Source organism: Anomaloglossus baeobatrachus, chromosome 5 (genome assembly GCF_048569485.1).
Source record: "Anomaloglossus baeobatrachus isolate aAnoBae1 chromosome 5, aAnoBae1.hap1, whole genome shotgun sequence".
NCBI lineage: Eukaryota > Metazoa > Chordata > Amphibia > Anura > Aromobatidae > Anomaloglossus > Anomaloglossus baeobatrachus.
Window position 1 is genome coordinate 556378906 of NC_134357.1, and position 19818 is coordinate 556398723.

Below are 19818 nucleotides of genomic sequence, written 5' to 3' on the forward strand. Positions count from 1 at the left end.
GGTGTAATGATGTAGTATATCGGAGGTGTATTATATAGTGGTGTAGTATAATACAGGTGTATATGGGGGTGTAGTATATTACAGGTATATAGAGGGAGTGTAGTAGAATACAGGTGTAGTATATTGGGTAGAACTGAGGTAATTATATTAGTCCAGCCCTCTAAACCAATCCCAATTTCTCATGCGGCCCCATGGGAAAATTAATTGCCCACCCCTGTGTTATTCTCATAGATAAGAATGGTGTAATGTGACGTCATCAGAATCTCTCACCTCTCCAGTAAGCCGGAAGAGGATCTCTAGGGTGAGGTGTAATGTCCTCTCCGCCATCTTGTCCCTGTCCATATCCATCCTTCACGGGGCAATCAGGAGAATTCTCTTCTATAGAAGATCTCCACTGAGAGGATCCGATATTGTAGGGACCTGAATGGGGAGAAGATGACGATGTAACATCATAAAGAATCCGCTGTAATAATACAATTACTGGAGAGAATAAGGGGAAACATATGATGAGAACATTCTGGGGGAACATTATACTGTGTGGAGGCAGAAAGGGGCCGAGGACCGAGGGCAGAGAGGGGCCGAGGACCGAGGGCAGAAAGGGGCCGAGGACCGAGGGCAGAAAGGGGCCGAGGACCGAGGGCAGAAAGGGGCCGGGGACCGAGGGCAGAAAGGGGCCGGGGACCGAGGGCAGAAAGGGGCCGGGGACCGAGGGAAGAAAGGGGCCGAGGACTGAGGGCAGAAAGGGGCCGAGGAGCGAGGGCAGAAAGGGGCCGAGGAGCGAGGGCAGAAAGGGGCCGAGGAGCGAGGGCAGAAAGGGGCCGAGGACTGAGGGCAGAAAGGGGCCGGGGACCGAGGGCAGAAAGGGGCCGGGGACCGAGGGCAGAAAGGGGCCGGGGACCGAGGGCAGAAAGGGGCCGAGGAGCGAGGGCAGAAAGGGGCCGAGGAGCGAGGGCAGAAAGGGGCCGAGGACTGAGGGCAGACGGGTTTCCTCACTTCCGGCCTCTCATAGTTGGGGCGTTTGTATCTATCAGAGGAAAAGGAACAAAAACCTCACGATTCATAGAAATCAGCGAGAGAAAAACACCAAGAAAGTCTAAGAGCTGAAGGGGTTAATGCCCCCTGCCCCAGTAATGGGGAATCTCCACACACCTCCTCCTGCAGAGCCACACAGCACACTGGATGGTAGATGCTAGAGTGTACAGGCTCCTTCCCGGCATGACGTCACTACTGTCACGTGTTAGAGGTGTGGTCAGGGGCGTGGTCTAATGTCACAATGCACGAGGAGACGCCACTTCCTCCTGCTTCTCGGCATGTGTGGTCGCTGCTTCTCGGCATGTGTGGTCGCTGCTTCTCGGCATGTGTGGTCGCTGCTTCTCGGCATGTGTGGTCGCTGCTTCTGCTGCAGCCTCTACCTCAGGACTCCGCGCTATGGATGACTCTTTCCTGCACAGACCAAGGTCAGTGTCTTTATAGTTATAAACGGGAGATCTTTATTACTGTGTGTGGAAGCTTCATGCTGTGTGTCTGGTCTGGATTTTTTTTTGGGGCGCTCAATGCTGCTGTGGACCATCTGTGCTGGGGTCGGTGGGGGGCTCTGTCCTCTGCTAGGGATGGTGGGGGTCCAGTGCTGGGGTCGGTGGGGGGCTCTGTCCTCTGCTGGGGATGGTGGGGTCCAGTGCTGGGGTCGGTGGGGGGGCTCTGTCCTCTGCTAGGGATGGTGGGGGTCCGGTGCTGGGGTCGGTGGGGGGCTCTGTCCTCTGCTGGGGATGGTGGGGGTCCGGTGCCGGGGTCGGTGGGGGGCTCTGTCCTCTGCTGGGGATGGTGGGGGTCCGGTGCCGGGGTCGGTGGGGGGCTCTGTCCTCTGCTGGGGATGGTGGGGGTCCGGTGCCGGGGTCGGTGGGGGGCTCTGTCCTCTGCTGGGGATGGTGGGGGTCCGGTGCCGGGGTCGGTGGGGGGCTCTGTCCTCTGCTGGGGATGGTGGGGGTCCGGTGCCGGGGTCGGTGGGGGGCTCTGTCCTCTGCTGGGGATGGTGGGGGTCCGGTGCCGGGGTCGGTGGGGGGCTCTGTCCTCTGCTGGGGATGGTGGGGGTCCGGTGCCGGGGTCGGTGGGGGGGCTCTGTCCTCTGCTGGGGATGGTGGGGGTCCGGTGCCGGGGTCGGTGGGGGGGCTCTGTCCTCTGCTGGGGGTCCGGTGCCGGGGTCGGTGGGGGGCTCTGTCCTCTGCTGGGGGTCCGGTGCCGGGGTCGGTGGGGGGCTCTGTCCTCTGCTGGGGGTCCGGTGCCGGGGTCGGTGGGGGGCTCTGTCCTCTGCTGGGGATGGTGGGGGTCCGGTGCCGGGGTCGGTGGGGGGCTCTGTCCTCTGGTGGGGGTCCGGTGCCGGGGTCGGTGGGGGGCTCTGTCCTCTGGTGGGGGTCCGGTGCCGGGGTCGGTGGGGGGCTCTGTCCTCTGCTGGGGATGGTGGGGGTCCGGTGCCGGGGTCGGTGGGGGGCTCTGTCCTCTGCTGGGGGTCCGGTGCCGGGGTCGGTGGGGGGCTCTGTCCTCTGCTGGGGATGGTGGGGGTCCGGTGCCGGGGTCGGTGGGGGGCTCTGTCCTCTGGTGGGGGTCCGGTGCCGGGGTCGGTGGGGGGCTCTGTCCTCTGCTGGGGATGGTGGGGGTCCGGTGCCGGGGTCGGTGGGGGGCTCTGTCCTCTGCTGGGGGTCCGGTGCCGGGGTCGGTGGGGGGCTCTGTCCTCTGCTGGGGGTCCGGTGCCGGGGTCGGTGGGGGGCTCTGTCCTCTGCTGGGGGTCCGGTGCCGGGGTCGGTGGGGGGCTCTGTCCTCTGCTGGGGGTCCGGTGCCGGGGTCGGTGGGGGGCTCTGTCCTCTGCTGGGGGTCCGGTGCCGGGGTCGGTGGGGGGCTCTGTCCTCTGGTGGGGGTCCGGTGCCGGGGTCGGTGGGGGGCTCTGTCCTCTGGTGGGGGTCCGGTGCCGGGGTCGGTGGGGGGCTCTGTCCTCTGGTGGGGGTCCGGTGCCGGGGTCGGTGGGGGGCTCTGTCCTCTGGTGGGGGTCCGGTGCCGGGGTCGGTGGGGGGCTCTGTCCTCTGGTGGGGGTCCGGTGCCGGGGTCGGTGGGGGGCTCTGTCCCAGGGTGGGGGTCCGGTGCCGGGGTCGGTGGGGGGCTCTGTCCCAGGGTGGATTGATTTAAATCACGCTGATTTAAATCATGATTTAAATCACAATTTAAATCAAAAGATTTTTTTCTATTTAAATCGGATCGATTTAAATCATGATTTTAATCATGATTTAAATCACTGATTTAAATCAAAAGGTTTTTTTTTAATATAAATCACGATTAAAATGAGAAGTGAGAGCAGTGTGCATGTGCGCCCATAGTTACACGGACGAAACTAGGGGCAACGATCTAACGCCAGGGTGAGGGGGGGACCCCAAAGTAAGTAAAAATCTTTTTTGTTTTACTATATGGCAATAGGTAGGTGTTTAAAAGCAGCATGTCTTAATTGTATAAACTATTAATAGCCTCCACATTTTGTTCATACTGCCCCTTTAATTCCACACTTCTAGCTTGGTTTCAGTTTTGGTTTAGTTTCTTTTTCCCTGCATTCAGTTGACATGCCCAAACTTGTTGGATAGTCAGCAGTACTTGGCTCAGGCTGTGGTAACATCAGCAGTGCTTGGCTCAGGCTGTAGTAACAATCAAACTTCATAAGTGATCTGTGTGAGCCATGGCAGCAGGTCGTAAGAGAGACCCTATTTGGGTTCATTTTGTTGAGATGCCAGCAGCAGATCTTGGAAAGAAAGGTGCAAGAGCAAAGTGCAAATACTGTCAAAAGGATATCCAAGGACTTGTTTGCCGTTTGAAATCACATTATGAAAACTGCAACCAGAAGGGAAATGAAGATGTTGATAGTGATACAACTAATGTCAATGAACCCCCACAGCTTCTTATGCACCAGGAGCCTAGTACTAGTGGTAAGTCTGGCAATTAATTTACAACCTATTTTTTTAACAGACATTTTACTGGGATGGTTAAAGTCTATGAAAAGAAAAATTTCTAGCACTGGTAGTTCTGGAGTATAGAATTTAAATTTATGTTAAGGCAATATTTCACAGAAAATTAACGCTAAAGGACATGTGCACCTTTTTATTTTTTTAAGGTGCACATGTCCCCCCCCCCCCCGCAGCGCTCTTACCTCCGATCCCCGCAGCGCTGAGATCCGTGGCTTCGTTTTGACCGTCCGCATCCCGTCCTCCGGTTGCGGCCTACTCGCAGTGATCCAGCGGCGTGACGTCAGCGGGCCGCACGCTCCATTGAAATGAATGGAGGCGCGCTCGCGGACGGGCAGAACGAAGCCACGGATCCCCGCAGCGCTGACATCGGAGGTAAGAGAGCTGCGGGGGGAGGACATGTGCACACTGTGACTGGCTGCACCTTAAAAAATAAAGGTGCACATGTCCTTTAAGTAAAAATAAAGTGTGTATACGCTTATTTTTTTTTTATTGTAGGCTGCAATTCACTTTTGAAGTCTGCCAAATTGACCATTTTAAAAAAAAAAAACATTTTTAAAACTTTTGTGACATAATTTTTTTCAGTTGCTGAGGCTCTGATATTAGTTACCAGTATTACAGCAACCTCACCGGAAAACTTGAGTAGCATAACTTTTGAGACAGCCCTTATAGGACGAGGACCATTACATTGTTCAAAAAGTTTGTTTCAATATTTTCGTTATATTTCTTCAAATACGCAGTCGATTTATATTTTTAATTTCTGTTCTTTCAGGGTCAAATATGGCTTGTGCTGCACGTGACAATCAATATCTGGGTACAACTTCAACAAAGCAGCCCAAAAAAAAACTTTGCGTGCAACAAAGTGTAGAAAAATTCATCTTAAAGACTACGACGAGCCAGAAAGAACATTTTGATGAATTAATTGCTAAATTCATATTTGCAACCAATTCTTCTTTCCGACTAGTTGAGCACCCATTGTTTGTACAAATGATCGAAGGAATTAGACCAGGCTACAAACCACCAAGTAGATTTGATATCTCAGGAAAACATCTTCAGGCTGTATACGACATAGAAAAAGCGGCTTGTACAAAATATTTGAAAGACAAGGTTGTTAACATGAGCTTGGATGGTTGGAGCAACATCCACAACGACCCCATAATTTGCACTTGTGTCACAACAGAAGATGGTGAAACTTGCCTTACAGACACAATCGACACATCTGGAAATTCACATACTGCTGAATATTTACTTGAAATTGCTAAGAACTCAATTCACCAATGCCAAGAACAGTTTGGATGTAAAGTAAGGAGCTTAATTACTGATAACGCAAGCAATGTGGCAAAAATGTGAGCGGAACTGGCACAGGATGACACAAATGTCATTACATACGGTTGTTCTGCCCATTTGTTGCATCTTTTGGCAAAAGACCTGCATATTTTGGGTGTCAAGGAACATGTTGTAGAAATTGTTAAATATTTCCGCAATAATCATTTTGCACATGCAACCTACAAGGAAATGGGAGGACTAAAGTTGGTTCTACCACAAGATGTTAGATGGAATACCTTGGCTGACTGCTTGGAACTGTTTATTAACAACTGGTCAAAATTACTGTCCATTTGCGAAACACATCGGGATAAAATTGATGCTAATATACGAAGCAAAGTATTAAATCTTGGTGTGAAGAGAAATGCCGAGGACCTTTTGGAAAGGTTAAAGCCAATATCGATTGTGTTGGATAAAATGCAGAAAGATACTGCAACCATAGCTGATGCCACAGAAGTTTGGAAAGATTTAGAAGGTTCTCTAGATCTCTTGAACCTCTCAAACAATGTAAAGGTTGCAATACAGCACCGCAAGGACCAAGCATTAAAAGAAGAACACTATTTAGCCAATATCTTGCATCCCATCTACAGAGGGAAAAAATTATCTGAGGCGGAAATCAACTCTGCAATGGAGTGGCTCGCCAATACTAACCATGACATTGTGGCAACTGTGCTGAAATTGAAGTGTGAATCTGCACCATTTCAAAAATACATGTTTGCAGATAACGTCGTCAATGAACTAAAACCACTGGACTGGTGGAAGTCGCAATCACTTGTTCTTCCAGCAAAGATAATAAATCTAGCTACTCAGCTACTGACTGCATCGGCTTCATACGCAGGAGTAGAGAGATTGTTTTCTTCATTTGGTTTTGTGCACACAACAGTCCGAAACTGCTTAGGAACTGCTAAAGCAGGACAACTGGTTTTCCTATTAAAAGTCCTAAATAAACAGTAGGCTTAAAGGACTGATGTATTCACTGAAGATGTTTGCTTACTTCAAACGTTAGAGATAGGCTATTGTTAAAAAGTACTTAAGGCCCCGTCACACTAAGCAACATCGCTAGCAACATCGCTGCTAACGAACAACTTTTGTGACGTTGCTAGCGATGTTGCTGTGTGTGACATCCAGCAACAACCTGGCCCCTGCTGTGAGGTCGTTGGTTGTTGCTGAATGTCCTGGGCCATTATTTAGTTGTTGCTGTCCCGCTGTGAAGCACAGATCGCTGTGTGTGACAGCGACAGAGCAACAACTAAATGTGCAGGCAGCAGGAGCCGGCTTCTGCGGAGGCTGGTAACCAATGTAAACATCGGGTAACCAAGAAGCCCTGTCCTTGGTTACCCGATATTTACCTTTGATACCAGCCTCCGCCGCTCTCACTGCCTGTGCTGCCGGCTCCTGCTCTGTGCACATGTAGCTGCAGCACACATCGGGTTTATTAACCCGATGTGTGCTGTAACTAGGAGAGCAAGGAGCCAGCGCTAAGCATTGTGCGCTGCTCCCTGCTCTGTGCACATGGAGCTGCAGCACACATCGGGTAATTAACCCGATGTGTGCTGTAACTAGGAGAGCAGGGAGCCAGCGCTAAGCAGTGTGCGCTGCTCCCTGCTCTCTACACGTGTAGCTGCGTGCACTGGTAACCAAGGTAAATATCGGGTTGGTTACCCGATATTTACCTTAGTTACCAAGCGCAGCATCTTCCACGCGGCGCTGGGGGCTTGTCACTGGTTGCTGGTGAGCTCACCAGCAACTTGTGTAGCGACGCTCCAGCGATCCCTGCCAGGTCAGGTTGCTGGTGGGATCGCTGGAGCGTCGCAGTGTGACATCTCACCAGCAACCTCCTAGCAACTTACCAGCGATCCCTATCGTTGTTGGGATCGCTGGTAAGTTGCTTAGTGTGACTGGACCTTTACTCTCTGTAGTTCAATTCTGAGTGTTTAATAGTGCAAATAAAAATTATTAGGTTTCATAATCAACTGTTTTAATATTTTTATTTGTGTAAAACAATTAGATTTGCAAAAAGACAAAGTTTTTCTTGTGTACAACTTGATTAAAAAATCTGATTTAAATCAAATGATTTAAATCAAAAAAATCTGATTTTTTTTGATTTTTTTTAAAAAAATCAAGATTTTAATCCACCCTGCTCTGTCCTCTGCTGGGGATGGTGGGGGTCAGGTGCCGGGGTCCTCGGGGGGCTCTGTCCTCTGCTGGGGATGGTGGGGGTCAGGTGCCGGGGTCCTCGGGGGGCTCTGTCCTCTGCTGGGGATGGTGGGGGTCAGGTGCCGGGGTCCTCGGGGGGCTCTGTCCTCTGCTGGGGATGGTGGGGGTCCGGTGCCGGGGTCCTCGGGGGGCTCTGTCCTCTGCTGGGGATGGTGGGGGTCCGGTGCCGGGGTCCTCGGGGGGCTCTGTCCTCTGCTGGGGATGGTGGGGGTCCGGTGCCGGGGTCCTCGGGGGGCTCTGTCCTCTGCTGGGGATGGTGGGGGTCCGGTGCCGGGGTCCTCGGGGGGCTCTGTCCTCTGCTGGGGATGGTGGGGGTCCGGTGCCGGGGTCCTCGGGGGGCTCTGTCCTCTGCTGGGGATGGTGGGGGTCCGGTGCCGGGGTCCTCGGGGGGCTCTGTCCTCTGCTGGGGATGGTGGGGGTCCGGTGCCGGGGTCCTCGGGGGGCTCTGTCCTCTGCTGGGGATGGTGGGGGTCCGGTGCCGGGGTCCTCGGGGGGCTCTGTCCTCTGCTGGGGATGGTGGGGGTCCGGTGCCGGGGTCCTCGGGGGGCTCTGTCCTCTGCTGGGGATGGTGGGGGTCCGGTGCCGGGGTCCTCGGGGGGCTCTGTCCTCTGCTGGGGATGGTGGGGGTCCGGTGCCGGGGTCCTCGGGGGGCTCTGTCCTCTGCTGGGGATGGTGGGGGTCCGGTGCCGGGGTCCTCGGGGGGCTCTGTCCTCTGCTGGGGATGGTGGGGGTCCGGTGCCGGGGTCCTCGGGGGGCTCTGTCCTCTGCTGGGGATGGTGGGGGTCCGGTGCCGGGGTCCTCGGGGGGCTCTGTCCTCTGCTGGGGATGGTGGGGGTCCGGTGCCGGGGTCCTCGGGGGGCTCTGTCCTCTGCTGGGGATGGTGGGGGTCCGGTGCCGGGGTCCTCGGGGGGCTCTGTCCTCTGCTGGGGATGGTGGGGGTCCGGTGCCGGGGTCCTCGGGGGGCTCTGTCCTCTGCTGGGGATGGTGGGGGTCCGGTGCCGGGGTCCTCGGGGGGCTCTGTCCTCTGCTGGGGATGGTGGGGGTCCGGTGCCGGGGTCCTCGGGGGGCTCTGTCCTCTGCTGGGGATGGTGGGGGTCCGGTGCCGGGGTCCTCGGGGGGCTCTGTCCTCTGCTGGGGATGGTGGGGGTCCGGTGCCGGGGTCCTCGGGGGGCTCTGTCCTCTGCTGGGGATGGTGGGGGTCCGGTGCCGGGGTCCTCGGGGGGCTCTGTCCTCTGCTGGGGATGGTGGGGGTCCGGTGCCGGGGTCCTCGGGGGGCTCTGTCCTCTGCTGGGGATGGTGGGGGTCCGGTGCCGGGGTCCTCGGGGGGCTCTGTCCTCTGCTGGGGATGGTGGGGGTCCGGTGCCGGGGTCCTCGGGGGGCTCTGTCCTCTGCTGGGGATGGTGGGGGTCCGGTGCCGGGGTCCTCGGGGGGCTCTGTCCTCTGCTGGGGATGGTGGGGGTCCGGTGCCGGGGTCCTCGGGGGGCTCTGTCCTCTGCTGGGGATGGTGGGGGTCCGGTGCCGGGGTCCTCGGGGGGCTCTGTCCTCTGCTGGGGATGGTGGGGGTCCGGTGCCGGGGTCCTCGGGGGGCTCTGTCCTCTGCTGGGGATGGTGGGGGTCCGGTGCCGGGGTCCTCGGGGGGCTCTGTCCTCTGCTGGGGATGGTGGGGGTCCGGTGCCGGGGTCCTCGGGGGGCTCTGTCCTCTGCTGGGGATGGTGGGGGTCCGGTGCCGGGGTCCTCGGGGGGCTCTGTCCTCTGCTGGGGATGGTGGGGGTCCGGTGCCGGGGTCCTCGGGGGGCTCTGTCCTCTGCTGGGGATGGTGGGGGTCCGGTGCCGGGGTCCTCGGGGGGCTCTGTCCTCTGCTGGGGATGGTGGGGGTCCGGTGCCGGGGTCCTCGGGGGGCTCTGTCCTCTGCTGGGGATGGTGGGGGTCCGGTGCCGGGGTCCTCGGGGGGCTCTGTCCTCTGCTGGGGATGGTGGGGGTCCGGTGCCGGGGTCCTCGGGGGGCTCTGTCCTCTGCTGGGGATGGTGGGGGTCCGGTGCCGGGGTCCTCGGGGGGCTCTGTCCTCTGCTGGGGATGGTGGGGGTCCGGTGCCGGGGTCCTCGGGGGGCTCTGTCCTCTGCTGGGGATGGTGGGGGTCCGGTGCCGGGGGGCTCTGTCCTCTGCTGGGGATGGTGGGGGTCCGGTGCCGGGGGGCTCCCCCTCCCCCCTCCTTATCTGTGGTTGAGAGAGAACTTTAGATTGTACTCTGTAGCGGACGGGCAGCAGCTGGCACAGGGTAGAGGCATCGGTTCAGCGTTTGAGTGAGCTATGATGCTGGCTGCTGCATTTGGCCTTGTGCGCACTAGGCGTTTTTGCCGGCGTTTTTTACCGCGTTTTTGTGCTGAAAACGCAGTGACATTGCTTCCCCAGCAATGGCAATGGGTTTTCAGAAGTGCTGTCCTCACACAGCGTTTTTTTTTTTAGCTGCGTTTTTGTGGTGACCACAAAAACGCAGCATGTCAATTATTTCTGCGTTTTCCACTGCGTTTTTCACTCTTTGAATTCAATGAGATGTTAAAAACGCAATGAAAAATGCATATAGCCGCGTTTCTATGACTAAAAACGCAGCTATAAAGGCAAGGGGTGGGCACTACAGTGACGTGTACAGGAAGAGGATTCCTTCTGTTGGTAAACACAGAAGCATGAATCCTCCCGGTACCGTCACCGCTGCCTCCACCTCCCGTCCAGTGCCATGTCAGCTCCGTGCGGCGCCATGTCTGGGCGGGAGGTGGAGGCAGCGGCGAAAACCAAAGTGAACAGTAGAAAAAAAAGTCATATATACTCACCTGTCCGCAGGGTCCCGGTGCCATGCCCGCTCCCAGCTCCTCCCGGTACCGCCGCTCTGGCTGTGTGCAGTCTCCCCGGGGCAGGACCTTGCTTGCAGGACCTGGCGGTGGATCACCTGATGCAGTCACCTGACGCATCAGCTGATCGCGGTGTCGCCGGCTTTTTCGCGCCCGGCCGGCTATCAGCTGATCCTGCCGTCAGGGGACTTCATCAGCTGATTACCGGCAGCTCCTGCTGCGATCGGACGGGATCAGACTCCTGTCCAATCGATCGCTCCAGGAGCTGCCGGTAATCAGCACATAAGTGAGTATTATATTTTTTTTTTTTTCTACTGATGCATCAGCCGATTGTATAATCGGCTTTTATACAATCAGCTGATGTGTGATGTGATTCAGGCGCTTGATCCTGACACATCATCTGATCGCTTTGCCTTCCAGCAAACCGATCAGATGATATTGGATCCGGATTGGACGGCGCGGGACCCTGACCCAGGATTACTGCGGAGGGGGGTTCTTTATTTCAATAAAGATGGAGTCACTAATTGTGTTGTGTTTTATTTCTAATAAAAATATTTTTCTGTGTTGTGTTTTTGTTTTTTTTTATCATTACTAGAAATTCATGGTGGCCATGTCTAATATTGGCGTGACACCATGAATTTCGGGCTTAGGGCCAGCTGATAATATACAGCTAGCCCTAACTCCATTATTACCTAGCTAGCCACCCGTCACCAGGGCAGCTAGAAGAGTTGGATACAGCGCCAGAAGATGGCGCTTCTATGAAAGCGCCATTTTCTGGGGTGGCTGCGGACTGCAATTCGCAGTGGGGGTGCCCAGAAAGCATGGGCACCCTGCACTGTGGATTCCAATCCCCAGCTGCCTAGTTGTACCCGGCTGGACTCAAAAATTAGGCGAAGCCCACGTCATTTTTTTTTTTTTTAATTATTTCATGAAATAATTAAAAAAAAAGGGCTTCTCTATATTTTTGGTTCCCAGCCGGGTACAAATAGGCAGCTGGGGGTTGGGGGCAGCCCGTACCTGCCTGCTGTACCCGGCTAGCATACAAAAATATGGCGAAGCCCATGTCATTTTTTTTTTCTTTTTGGGTAAAAAACTGCATACAGTCCTGGATGGAGGATGCTGAGCCTTGTGGTTCTGCAGCTGCTGTCTGCTCTCCTGCATACACTAGTGAATGGAGGATGCTGAGCCTTGTAGTTCTGCAGCTGCTGTCTGCTCTCCTGCATACACTAGTGAATGGAGGATGCTGAGACTTGTAGTTCTGCAGCTGCTGTCTGCTCTCCTGCATACACTAGTTCTGCAGCTGTCTGCTCTCCTGCATACAATGAACATTTTGAAGAAGGAAATGACATCAGACCTTTTTTTTTTTTTTCATCAACAATCTTTAATGGCATTGTGCACTGATTAAAAACGCAGTGAGTAAAAACGCAGCAAAAAACGCACCAAATCGCGGCAAAACGCATGCGTTTTGCCGCGTTTAGACAAAAACGCACATAAAAACGCAGCGTGAAAAAAACGCCTAGTGCGCACATACCCTTTAAGAGATTTCAGAGGTCTATTGGGGGGTTAAATTCAATTTTGGGTTATAAGTTGCTTCATAATACAACTTTTGTTTTCCTTTCTTGCTCCCCTGCAGTCACCAGAAACCCATAATTACACAATAAATGCACTTCTAATCATTTTAATTTATTTTCTTTCAGGTTTTGACACCGATCTGCTGCAGAATTGATGATGGAATTGCCGTACTCCTTGCTTTGTGTGGATGACGCGTCCTACATGGGGGGGCTGTACATATTTTTATCCATTCAGTTGCCTTTATACTGAGTTTGTTGCTCTATTGCTTTTGTAATGAATTTTGGAGGGGGGGGGGGTTATAAAGTTTCACTCTTCAGGAAAAAAGTTTATTTTAAAAAGAGATTCTGTTTTTGTGTCATTAATATCTGAAGTTGAAGTAAGTTTTAAATGCATCAGAAATAAGAAACAAAACAGTAAAGTCTGCAGTTTACAATGTAAAAAAATGTATTTTTGTACAAAAGTTTAATTTGTGATAAACTATAATAAAGTTGTATTTGTACAATATTTAGTCCTGTTTGTATTTAAATCTGTTTATTTTTTTTAAATCTGTGAATGTTTATGCCAAATTTATCTTTTAAAGTAAAATTACTAAATTTCGACGAGTGATGGAAATGTTTGTTTTGGTTTTTTTTTTTCTTCTTCCCCTTTAACACATTCAGTATGTAGTTATAAAATTGGTCAGTGTTAGTTTCCATATTGAAATTTACATTTTAATTACATGCATATGCAGGAGAAGTTTGATGCATCTGTGTAAAGCCTAAGGTCCTTATAAGAACATGAAGTGGACAAGAAAAATACTTTTGTAACAATGATGTTCACGTGCAAAAACATCATTAAGGCCGGTGTCACGTTTGCCTCGCGTGTATCTCGAGCGAGTCTCGCCGTGCATTACCCTTCACGGGCTCGCACTTTCCTCACAGGAGTGTCTGAGCTGCATAGAGATGCATGCAACCGTCCCGCTCCTGTGAGGAGAGTGCGAGTCCGTGACGGGTGATGCACCGCGAGATACACGCGAGGCAATCGCAAGTGACACCGACCTAAGGACTGTTTCACACGTCAGTGAAAAACAGACATTTTTCAGACGTGTAAAATAAACACGCACATGTCCCTCCGTGTGCTGTGATTCACGGCACACATGGGTTGTCCATTAGAAATCCGCCATGCGTGCTTTGTTATACATGATTGCACATGGACAAACTCTCCTCTCCTGTTCCTGCTGTCTGTGGTGCTGAAGAGTCCTGCGATGCAGCATCCGGCCGCTTTCTCACCTCTATAGCCACTTTCACAGCATATTAAAAATGTTGTTCTTTAAATTTTCAAAAAGCAGATTAATTATATAGTGCATTTTAAAATCTACATGGTCAAAATTGTTGGTACCCCTCATTTAAAGTAAAACCCACCATGGTCACAGAAATAACTTGAACCTAACAAAAATAATAATCTATGAAAATGAGCAAATGACAGTCAGACATTACTACTTTTCTGCTTCCACAGAATTATTTTAAAAAATGAAACTTTTGATACACGCCTGGACAGAAATGATGATCCCGTAACTTAATATTTTGTTGCACAACCTTTCGAGGCATCAAACCATTCCTGTAACTGTTAATGAGACTTCTGCGCCTCTCGACAGGTATTTTGGCCGCTCCTCAAGAGACCTCATAACCACCAGGTCACCAGCCTATGGAAATCCTCTCGGACTATGGCAAGAGCATGTATTGAGAGGCTTGTCATTGAGGAACTCGGATATAATAATTTTCAAATCAGAAGCATTGCTATTAGGGATGATCGAATACCTCAAATATTCGGCTTCACGAATATTTTCCGAATACCTCGCCACTATTCGATGCGCAATGTAAGTCTATGGGAAGCCTGAATAGTAGTGAATAGTTATTCGGGTTTCCCATAGACTTACATTGTGTATCGAATATTCGCAAATGGTCAAATAGCGGCAAGGTATTTGGAAAATATTTGCAAAGCCGAATAATCGAAGTATTCGATCATCCCTAATTGCTATACATTATATCAGCAATGAGCGTAATAAAAGTTAAAGTCCCACTTAGTTAAAAAAAAGTGAAATCTTTTTATAAATAGTCACTAAATAGGTACATTTATGTAAATAAAATAAAGTAGATATTTGTTCAGCAAACATCAGGAACAAGCCGACTATAGAACTGGAAAAATATTTAACCCCTTCAGCATTAAAAGGTATCTTAGAAATTTAATTGTCCTGCAAAAATAAAGATGCCAAACAACTCTATCATGAGAAAAATACTAAATATACAGCTCATAGAATAGAACAAAATAATTATTTTTATATTGGTATATTTTATTGTGCGAAATCACCAAAAACAATACAAACCCGGTATCCCTTTAATCATGAGAATAAAGCCATCTTACTTGTAACACACGCGGAACGGTGTGAAAGTCCTGAATTAATGTTTTGGTTTTTTTTTTTTTTGTTCATTCTGCCTACTACAAAAATCTTAATATAAAGCAATTAAAAAATGGTATGTGCATGTAAATGTTTACAATAAAAATGTAAACTAGTGCTTCAGAAAACAGCACTTAGGCTAGTTTCACACTACGTCTTTTTAACATCCGCTGAAAACGTTTTTTTAGCGGAAGTACGGATCCTGCTTTTACAGCAAATAACGTATGCAAACGCATATGTTATTTTGCAGGATCCTGCACTGGATGTTAGGGGCGGGCAAAGGAGTCATGTGATCGGGATTGAGGGGAGCTAGACTGGGAGGAGGCTTCTGACAGCTGCATACGCTGGTAACCAAGGTAAACATTGGCCTTGGATACCCGATATTTACCTTGGTTACGAGTGTCTACAGCTGCTAGGAGCCGGGCTGCGTGCACACATAGCAGAGCCGGGCTGCGTGCACACATAGCAGAGCCGGGCTGCGTGCACACATAGCAGAGCCGGGCTGCGTGCACACATAGCAGAGCCGGGCTGCGTGCACGAGAGAGAGAGAGAGAGAGAGACCGACCCTGTACCGGGCATGCTCAGTACAGAATCAGGATCCTGTTATAACGCAACTGTACGACTTTACGTAGGCAGGATCCAGCACTCATTGACATGCATTGCAGCTCGCGGCGCAATGTCAAGGATCCTGTGACATACGTTAATTTGACAAAGCCAAAAAACGCTACATGTTGCGTTTTTGAAACATGTTAAATTAACGCACAATGACGGATCCTGCGTCTAACGGACGCAAACGAATGCAAACGGAAGTGGACGCGAGTCCATTGAAAATGCATTAAACACAAAACGGATTTGCACAGGATCCGTACTTCCGTTAAAAAAACGTTTTCAACGGATGTTAAAAAGACGTAGTGTGAAACCAGCCTTAGATGACTTTTAATAGACATAAAGAATAATGAAAGCTCTCAAAATAGTTTGATGCAAAATGGATTTTTCTTTTTTTCTTTAAGAAAAGGGGTTCTCACCCAAATCTAAAGACACACAATATAAATCCGATAACTGGTGTAATTGCAACGTCTAATCATGTATACCGCACAGTGAACTGTGTAAAAACTAAAGAAAGAAATTATTGACCTACTGTGGATTTGTTCATTGTTCCTCCCGAAGATTGCAAAAGGCCTCTGCACACATTTATCCTGAACTCAGAGCTGAGCTCTTAAGCAGGAGAATCCGTGAAAATCTCTGAAACACGGGCCTCAGACAGAACCCCTGACTGAAAATTCACTATAATGAGGCAGATGGAGACTGAGCTGCCCCCACGTCAGCAGCCGGGCTGCTCGGATTCGCGGTGGCACGAGGGCGTCCGGACCTGGGGGTCGCGCGGCCGCTCGAATAAAGGGGGTGGTGTATTTAAAGTTCGTGACGCCACCCGTGGTGTGTGGTAAGGTGGAGTACCACCACTGCAGCTGGGAGTACCCGGTGGCGATGGAGTGGGCAGCCAGGTGTTTAAACCCTCCACGGGTAGGGGGAATGCCCGGGACTCTGTGGTGGCGGGACGTGCCGTTGGGGAGGTAGGGGGCACTTGCGTACTCACTCAGGCCATAAAGCTGACACCGACAACTTAGTAGACTAAAGTTCTGGATGCCGCTGAGGGGGGAGCACGTTTGGGTCCTGTTTCTGCTGGTGTTGCCTGATGATCTGTGACCTGCTCCCCAGTGTGACTAACTGAGGGAGCTTGCTCTCAGGGTTCACGCTTGGGATTTCCTGCACCGTTTTAGTGGAAAGTCCTATCCCCCTCGTTGCGCTAGTACGCCAATTTTGGAGCGGATGGAGAGCGGATCTTGAAGGCTCCGTTCTCGTCGGGTGAATTGTCAGGTTGCCTGAAGTTACTCCCTGACCTAGGGTCCACGTACCCCGTTGTGCAGGGGTCCCAGCCCAGGAATGGTAAAAGACCGCCGACTTTCCTCCACGACAATACTGTGCCTCTTGTCATGCTGTCCACTGGTGGGTGTGGTGCAGAGTGTTCCTAGGATTTTGATTAGCTGGTTTTGGCAACACCATTGGTTAGAGACCCATAACCAAGGAGGAGGTGGATATTGCACAGAAGGGCAGATTGCACAATACCCTGTGACGACCTGATTGGCCAGGGCGTCACATTCCCCCTTGGTTAAACGTAGCTCGTCCTCGAGCTACAGTACATCAGAGATTTATTTTTTTTTTTTTTAAACTGAAGTAGAAAAAAGAAACATTTTTATTTACACAATACATCCCTCATTAGGGAGGCTGGTTACTTAAACGTTACGGGAAACTGTGAGTTAATCTCTCCAACGGTGGAACACTACCGGTTTCAGTAGTAGAGGAGGCTCAACCTGCCCTGTTGCAGCCTCTTCCTGCAACAGTCCAGGCCCAATGTCCAGAATCCCATTAACTCGCCAACCAAACAACCTGACCCCCTGCAAACCTATTGTGGGTCCGTGACCAGGTTAAGGTCACGGGCGTTGTAATAGACGACTCTGGTGGGCACAGGAGGTGCAACTATTTACAAAAACACAAGTTCGTGTTGGTCACAACCAGTCCTGTGACCGTGGTCCATTTTTACTATATATAATTAACGAAGTCCATGTACCGGTTGTACACATTATAGCCAATCTTCTCGCAAATCAGGTAACTTTCACTCTCTTCATTTAGACCCTGTTGATTAGACACTCATTTTCTAAAAATCTCTACATGAAAAATAAAAAACTTAGTAAAATAACAAAACACCGATACCTAGCAATTTCTGTTACATTAAACATTACTGGTACTTCTAGCATTCTTCACGATGCCTCCGTGGGGGCTGACCAAAGTTAGCACGGGTTGACCGCCTCAATTCTACACCCTCATCCCCCCCACCTGGTGGCACGACAATACTCCTCTACAGGTTCCTCGCCCTCAGTGTTGGGTGTAGCTGGTAGGACCCTACGTGTGCGTGGCAAGGGTACAGGCGCTACTCTAGGTGCTGGAGTGGGTGCAGTGTCAGTAAGCCTTTCCTGTTCTAGTTCTTCCACGGGTTGTGGGAATGTTAACACAGGGACTACTACTGCTCCATTCTGCATAGGCCAATCTTCCGGAAAGTCACCTAGGATGGTACGTATCATCCTCTTCTTTCCTTCCACCACTTGAGGCTGAGTTTCATCTGCCACCCTTAAGGGATCTGGGCACTTCTTCAGATGGTCTCGGGATACCGTAGATGTGGTCCTTCCTTGATCCTTGCTGATTAGGTAGGTCTTCTGGTTATCAAAGTTGGATGGCTCTATCACATATGGCTCCTTTTCCCACTGATCATCTAGTTTGTGCAGCTTTCTGTTCCTTTTTAATACAATCTCGCCACGGGCGAAGGTGGCTGCTTTTGCTTGCTTGTTAAAGTTTCTTTCTTGCCGTTCCCGGGTTTGATTCAAACTCTTGTCAACAGACTTCTGAATCTGTTTGTACTGGATCTGGCGACGCAAGTCCCAATCCGCTCCGGGCACGTGGGTTTCGGGCAATTCGACCTCCATCTCCAAGTCCACAAGAAGTCTTCCAGGTCTAGCTCTCATCAGATAAGCTGGGGTACTTTTGGTGGATCCCACCGGGATGTTGTTATAGATGTCCACAAGGTCTGGTAGTTTTTCAGGCCACTGGTTCCGCTGCTCAAGAGGAAGGGTTTTCAACAGATTGATCACTAGGTGGTTCATCTTCTCACACATCCCATTCGTCTGCGCATGATAGGGTGTGGTGCGTATCTTTTTGCACCCGTACAGACTGCAGAACTCCTGGAAGATTTCCACCTTGAATGCAAGGCCTTGATCCTTAAGGACTCGATCGGGGTACCCATGCGGCCTACAGAAGTGTGCCTGGAACGCGGTGCTGGCAGTCAAATCTTTAACGGGTACCACCACCAAGAACCGTGAGCAATGGTCTACTATCTAAGAGTGCATACGTTTATCCACTCCTGCTGGGGGTCAATTTGACATGGTCCAGAGCCACAATCTCCAGGGGCTGCTTGTTGACAATTGGCTAAAGTGGTGCTCGCTCCCAGTAGGGGGCGTCAGCATCCGGCCTCTGCTCCCTAGCTGGCTCTGGCTTCAGGTGCACTCTTGCGGCCCCAACAGCCGTAGAGATGTCACGTGGCGGTGGAACCGGTAGCTCTCCAGGCTCCACTTCCGCCTTGTTAAACAGTAGAACCCACTGCTCTGCAGCCGGGGTTGCAGAGTCCGGTTGCTCCACCTCTGAAGACGGTCCCGGTAACGCGGCCGGGTCTGGTCTGGCCGGTGTCAGGGTGACCGCTGTCGTGACTTGGTCAAGGGACAGAACCGTGTTTCCCGCAGCAGGAGTTTCGTATATAGGAGCTGATGATTGCGCTGCCGGGGTGGAAGTAAGTAGCTCAGCGTCCACAGAGGACGGGGATTGGGGGCGGTCCGGATACCACAGCTGCATTGGCCGGATTGGGGTAATCAACAGGGACTGGGTAACTGCTTACCCTCTCTTCACGTGGGATCTCAATCGCATGGGCTCGCACCGCCATCGCCAAGCTCCTCATCTTTTCCCTCAAGTGGTCCAGTATAAACAGGAACTGCATCCGCATTCTCCTGCACAGCTGCTCCATCTCTTCTTCGATCCAAGTCGCGGTCCCGGGAACAACACGTTCCGGTGACCAGCTCTGCTCCGCCATCTTGCCTCAGCGCTGTCCAGGAACGTTATGGCAGAGTACTGGAGTCCCTGCTTCTCTTCCGCTGCTGCTACATGCCGTCACGCCCCCTTGGTTTTCACTCAGCACTCTTCTCGATGTTGTGGCCCTCTGGAAACTTCCGGTTCCGGCCTCTCACTCAGGACGAAGGGCAGGGCTTCTGCTTTGCGCTCTTTCGAGGGGAAGATGGCGTTTTGGGGCAAAAAGATGGCGGAATTGGCAGGAAACGTGCGGTTTTCGGTTGTCAAGGCGCATATCACCCAGGTAAGTGGGTCCTGCTTATATCCTGTTCGTGACGCCAGGAATTTTGAGGTGTGCCACCCCTGCAAAGTCCCACTGTTAAAAAAAAAAGACATATACTGAAGTGGATACAATTTGCCAAAGAGCACCTCAACTGGCATAAAGGGAAATGGAGAAACATCTTGTGGACTGATGAAAGTAAAATTGTTCTTTTTTGCTCGAAGGGCCACAGATAGTTTGTCAGACGACACCCAAACTCTAAAGGCCACTTTACACACAGAGATAAATCTGCGGCAGATCTGTGGTTGCAGTGAAATTGTGGACAATCAGTGCCAGGTTTGTGGCTGTGTACGAATGGAACAATATGTCCATGATTTCACTGCAACCACAGATCTGACAAAGATTTATCTCTGCGTATAAAGGTCACGCTGAAGACAGTGAAGCATGGTGGTGCAAGCATCATGATATGGGCATGTTCCTCTTACTATG

The 19818-nt window shown here is 51.4% G+C and overlaps 1 protein-coding gene across 2 annotated transcripts; it reads left to right on the forward strand.

The window, feature by feature from the left end:
• The first annotated feature begins 1280 nt into the window (after positions 1–1280).
• On the forward strand, positions 1281–12376 carry LOC142312303 (uncharacterized). 2 transcript variants are annotated; one of them, XR_012754354.1, is made up of 2 exons: positions 1281–1457; positions 12076–12376. XR_012754354.1 is itself a non-coding variant. In XM_075351235.1 (2 exons), the coding sequence occupies exons 1-2, from the start codon at positions 1334–1336 to the stop codon at positions 5343–5345; spliced, it is 702 nt and encodes a 233-aa protein (XP_075207350.1). In that variant the 5' UTR covers positions 1281–1333; the 3' UTR covers positions 5346–6627. The 2 variants fall into 2 exon arrangements, 1 of the variants encoding a protein (XP_075207350.1); XM_075351235.1 differs by lacking the exon at positions 12076–12376 and adding an exon at positions 4768–6627.
• Positions 12377–19818: the final 7442 nt, after the last annotated feature.

Excerpts from the sequence above, each read along its gene's own strand:
- LOC142312303 (XM_075351235.1), top strand. The coding sequence starts at position 1,334 with ATGTGTGGTCGCTGCTTCTCGGCATGTGTGGTCGCTGCTTCTCGGCAT. Across the intron at positions 1,458-4,767 it reads TCTTTCCTGCACAGACCAAG|GGTCAAATATGGCTTGTGCT; the intron begins GTCAGTGTCTTT and ends CTGTTCTTTCAG.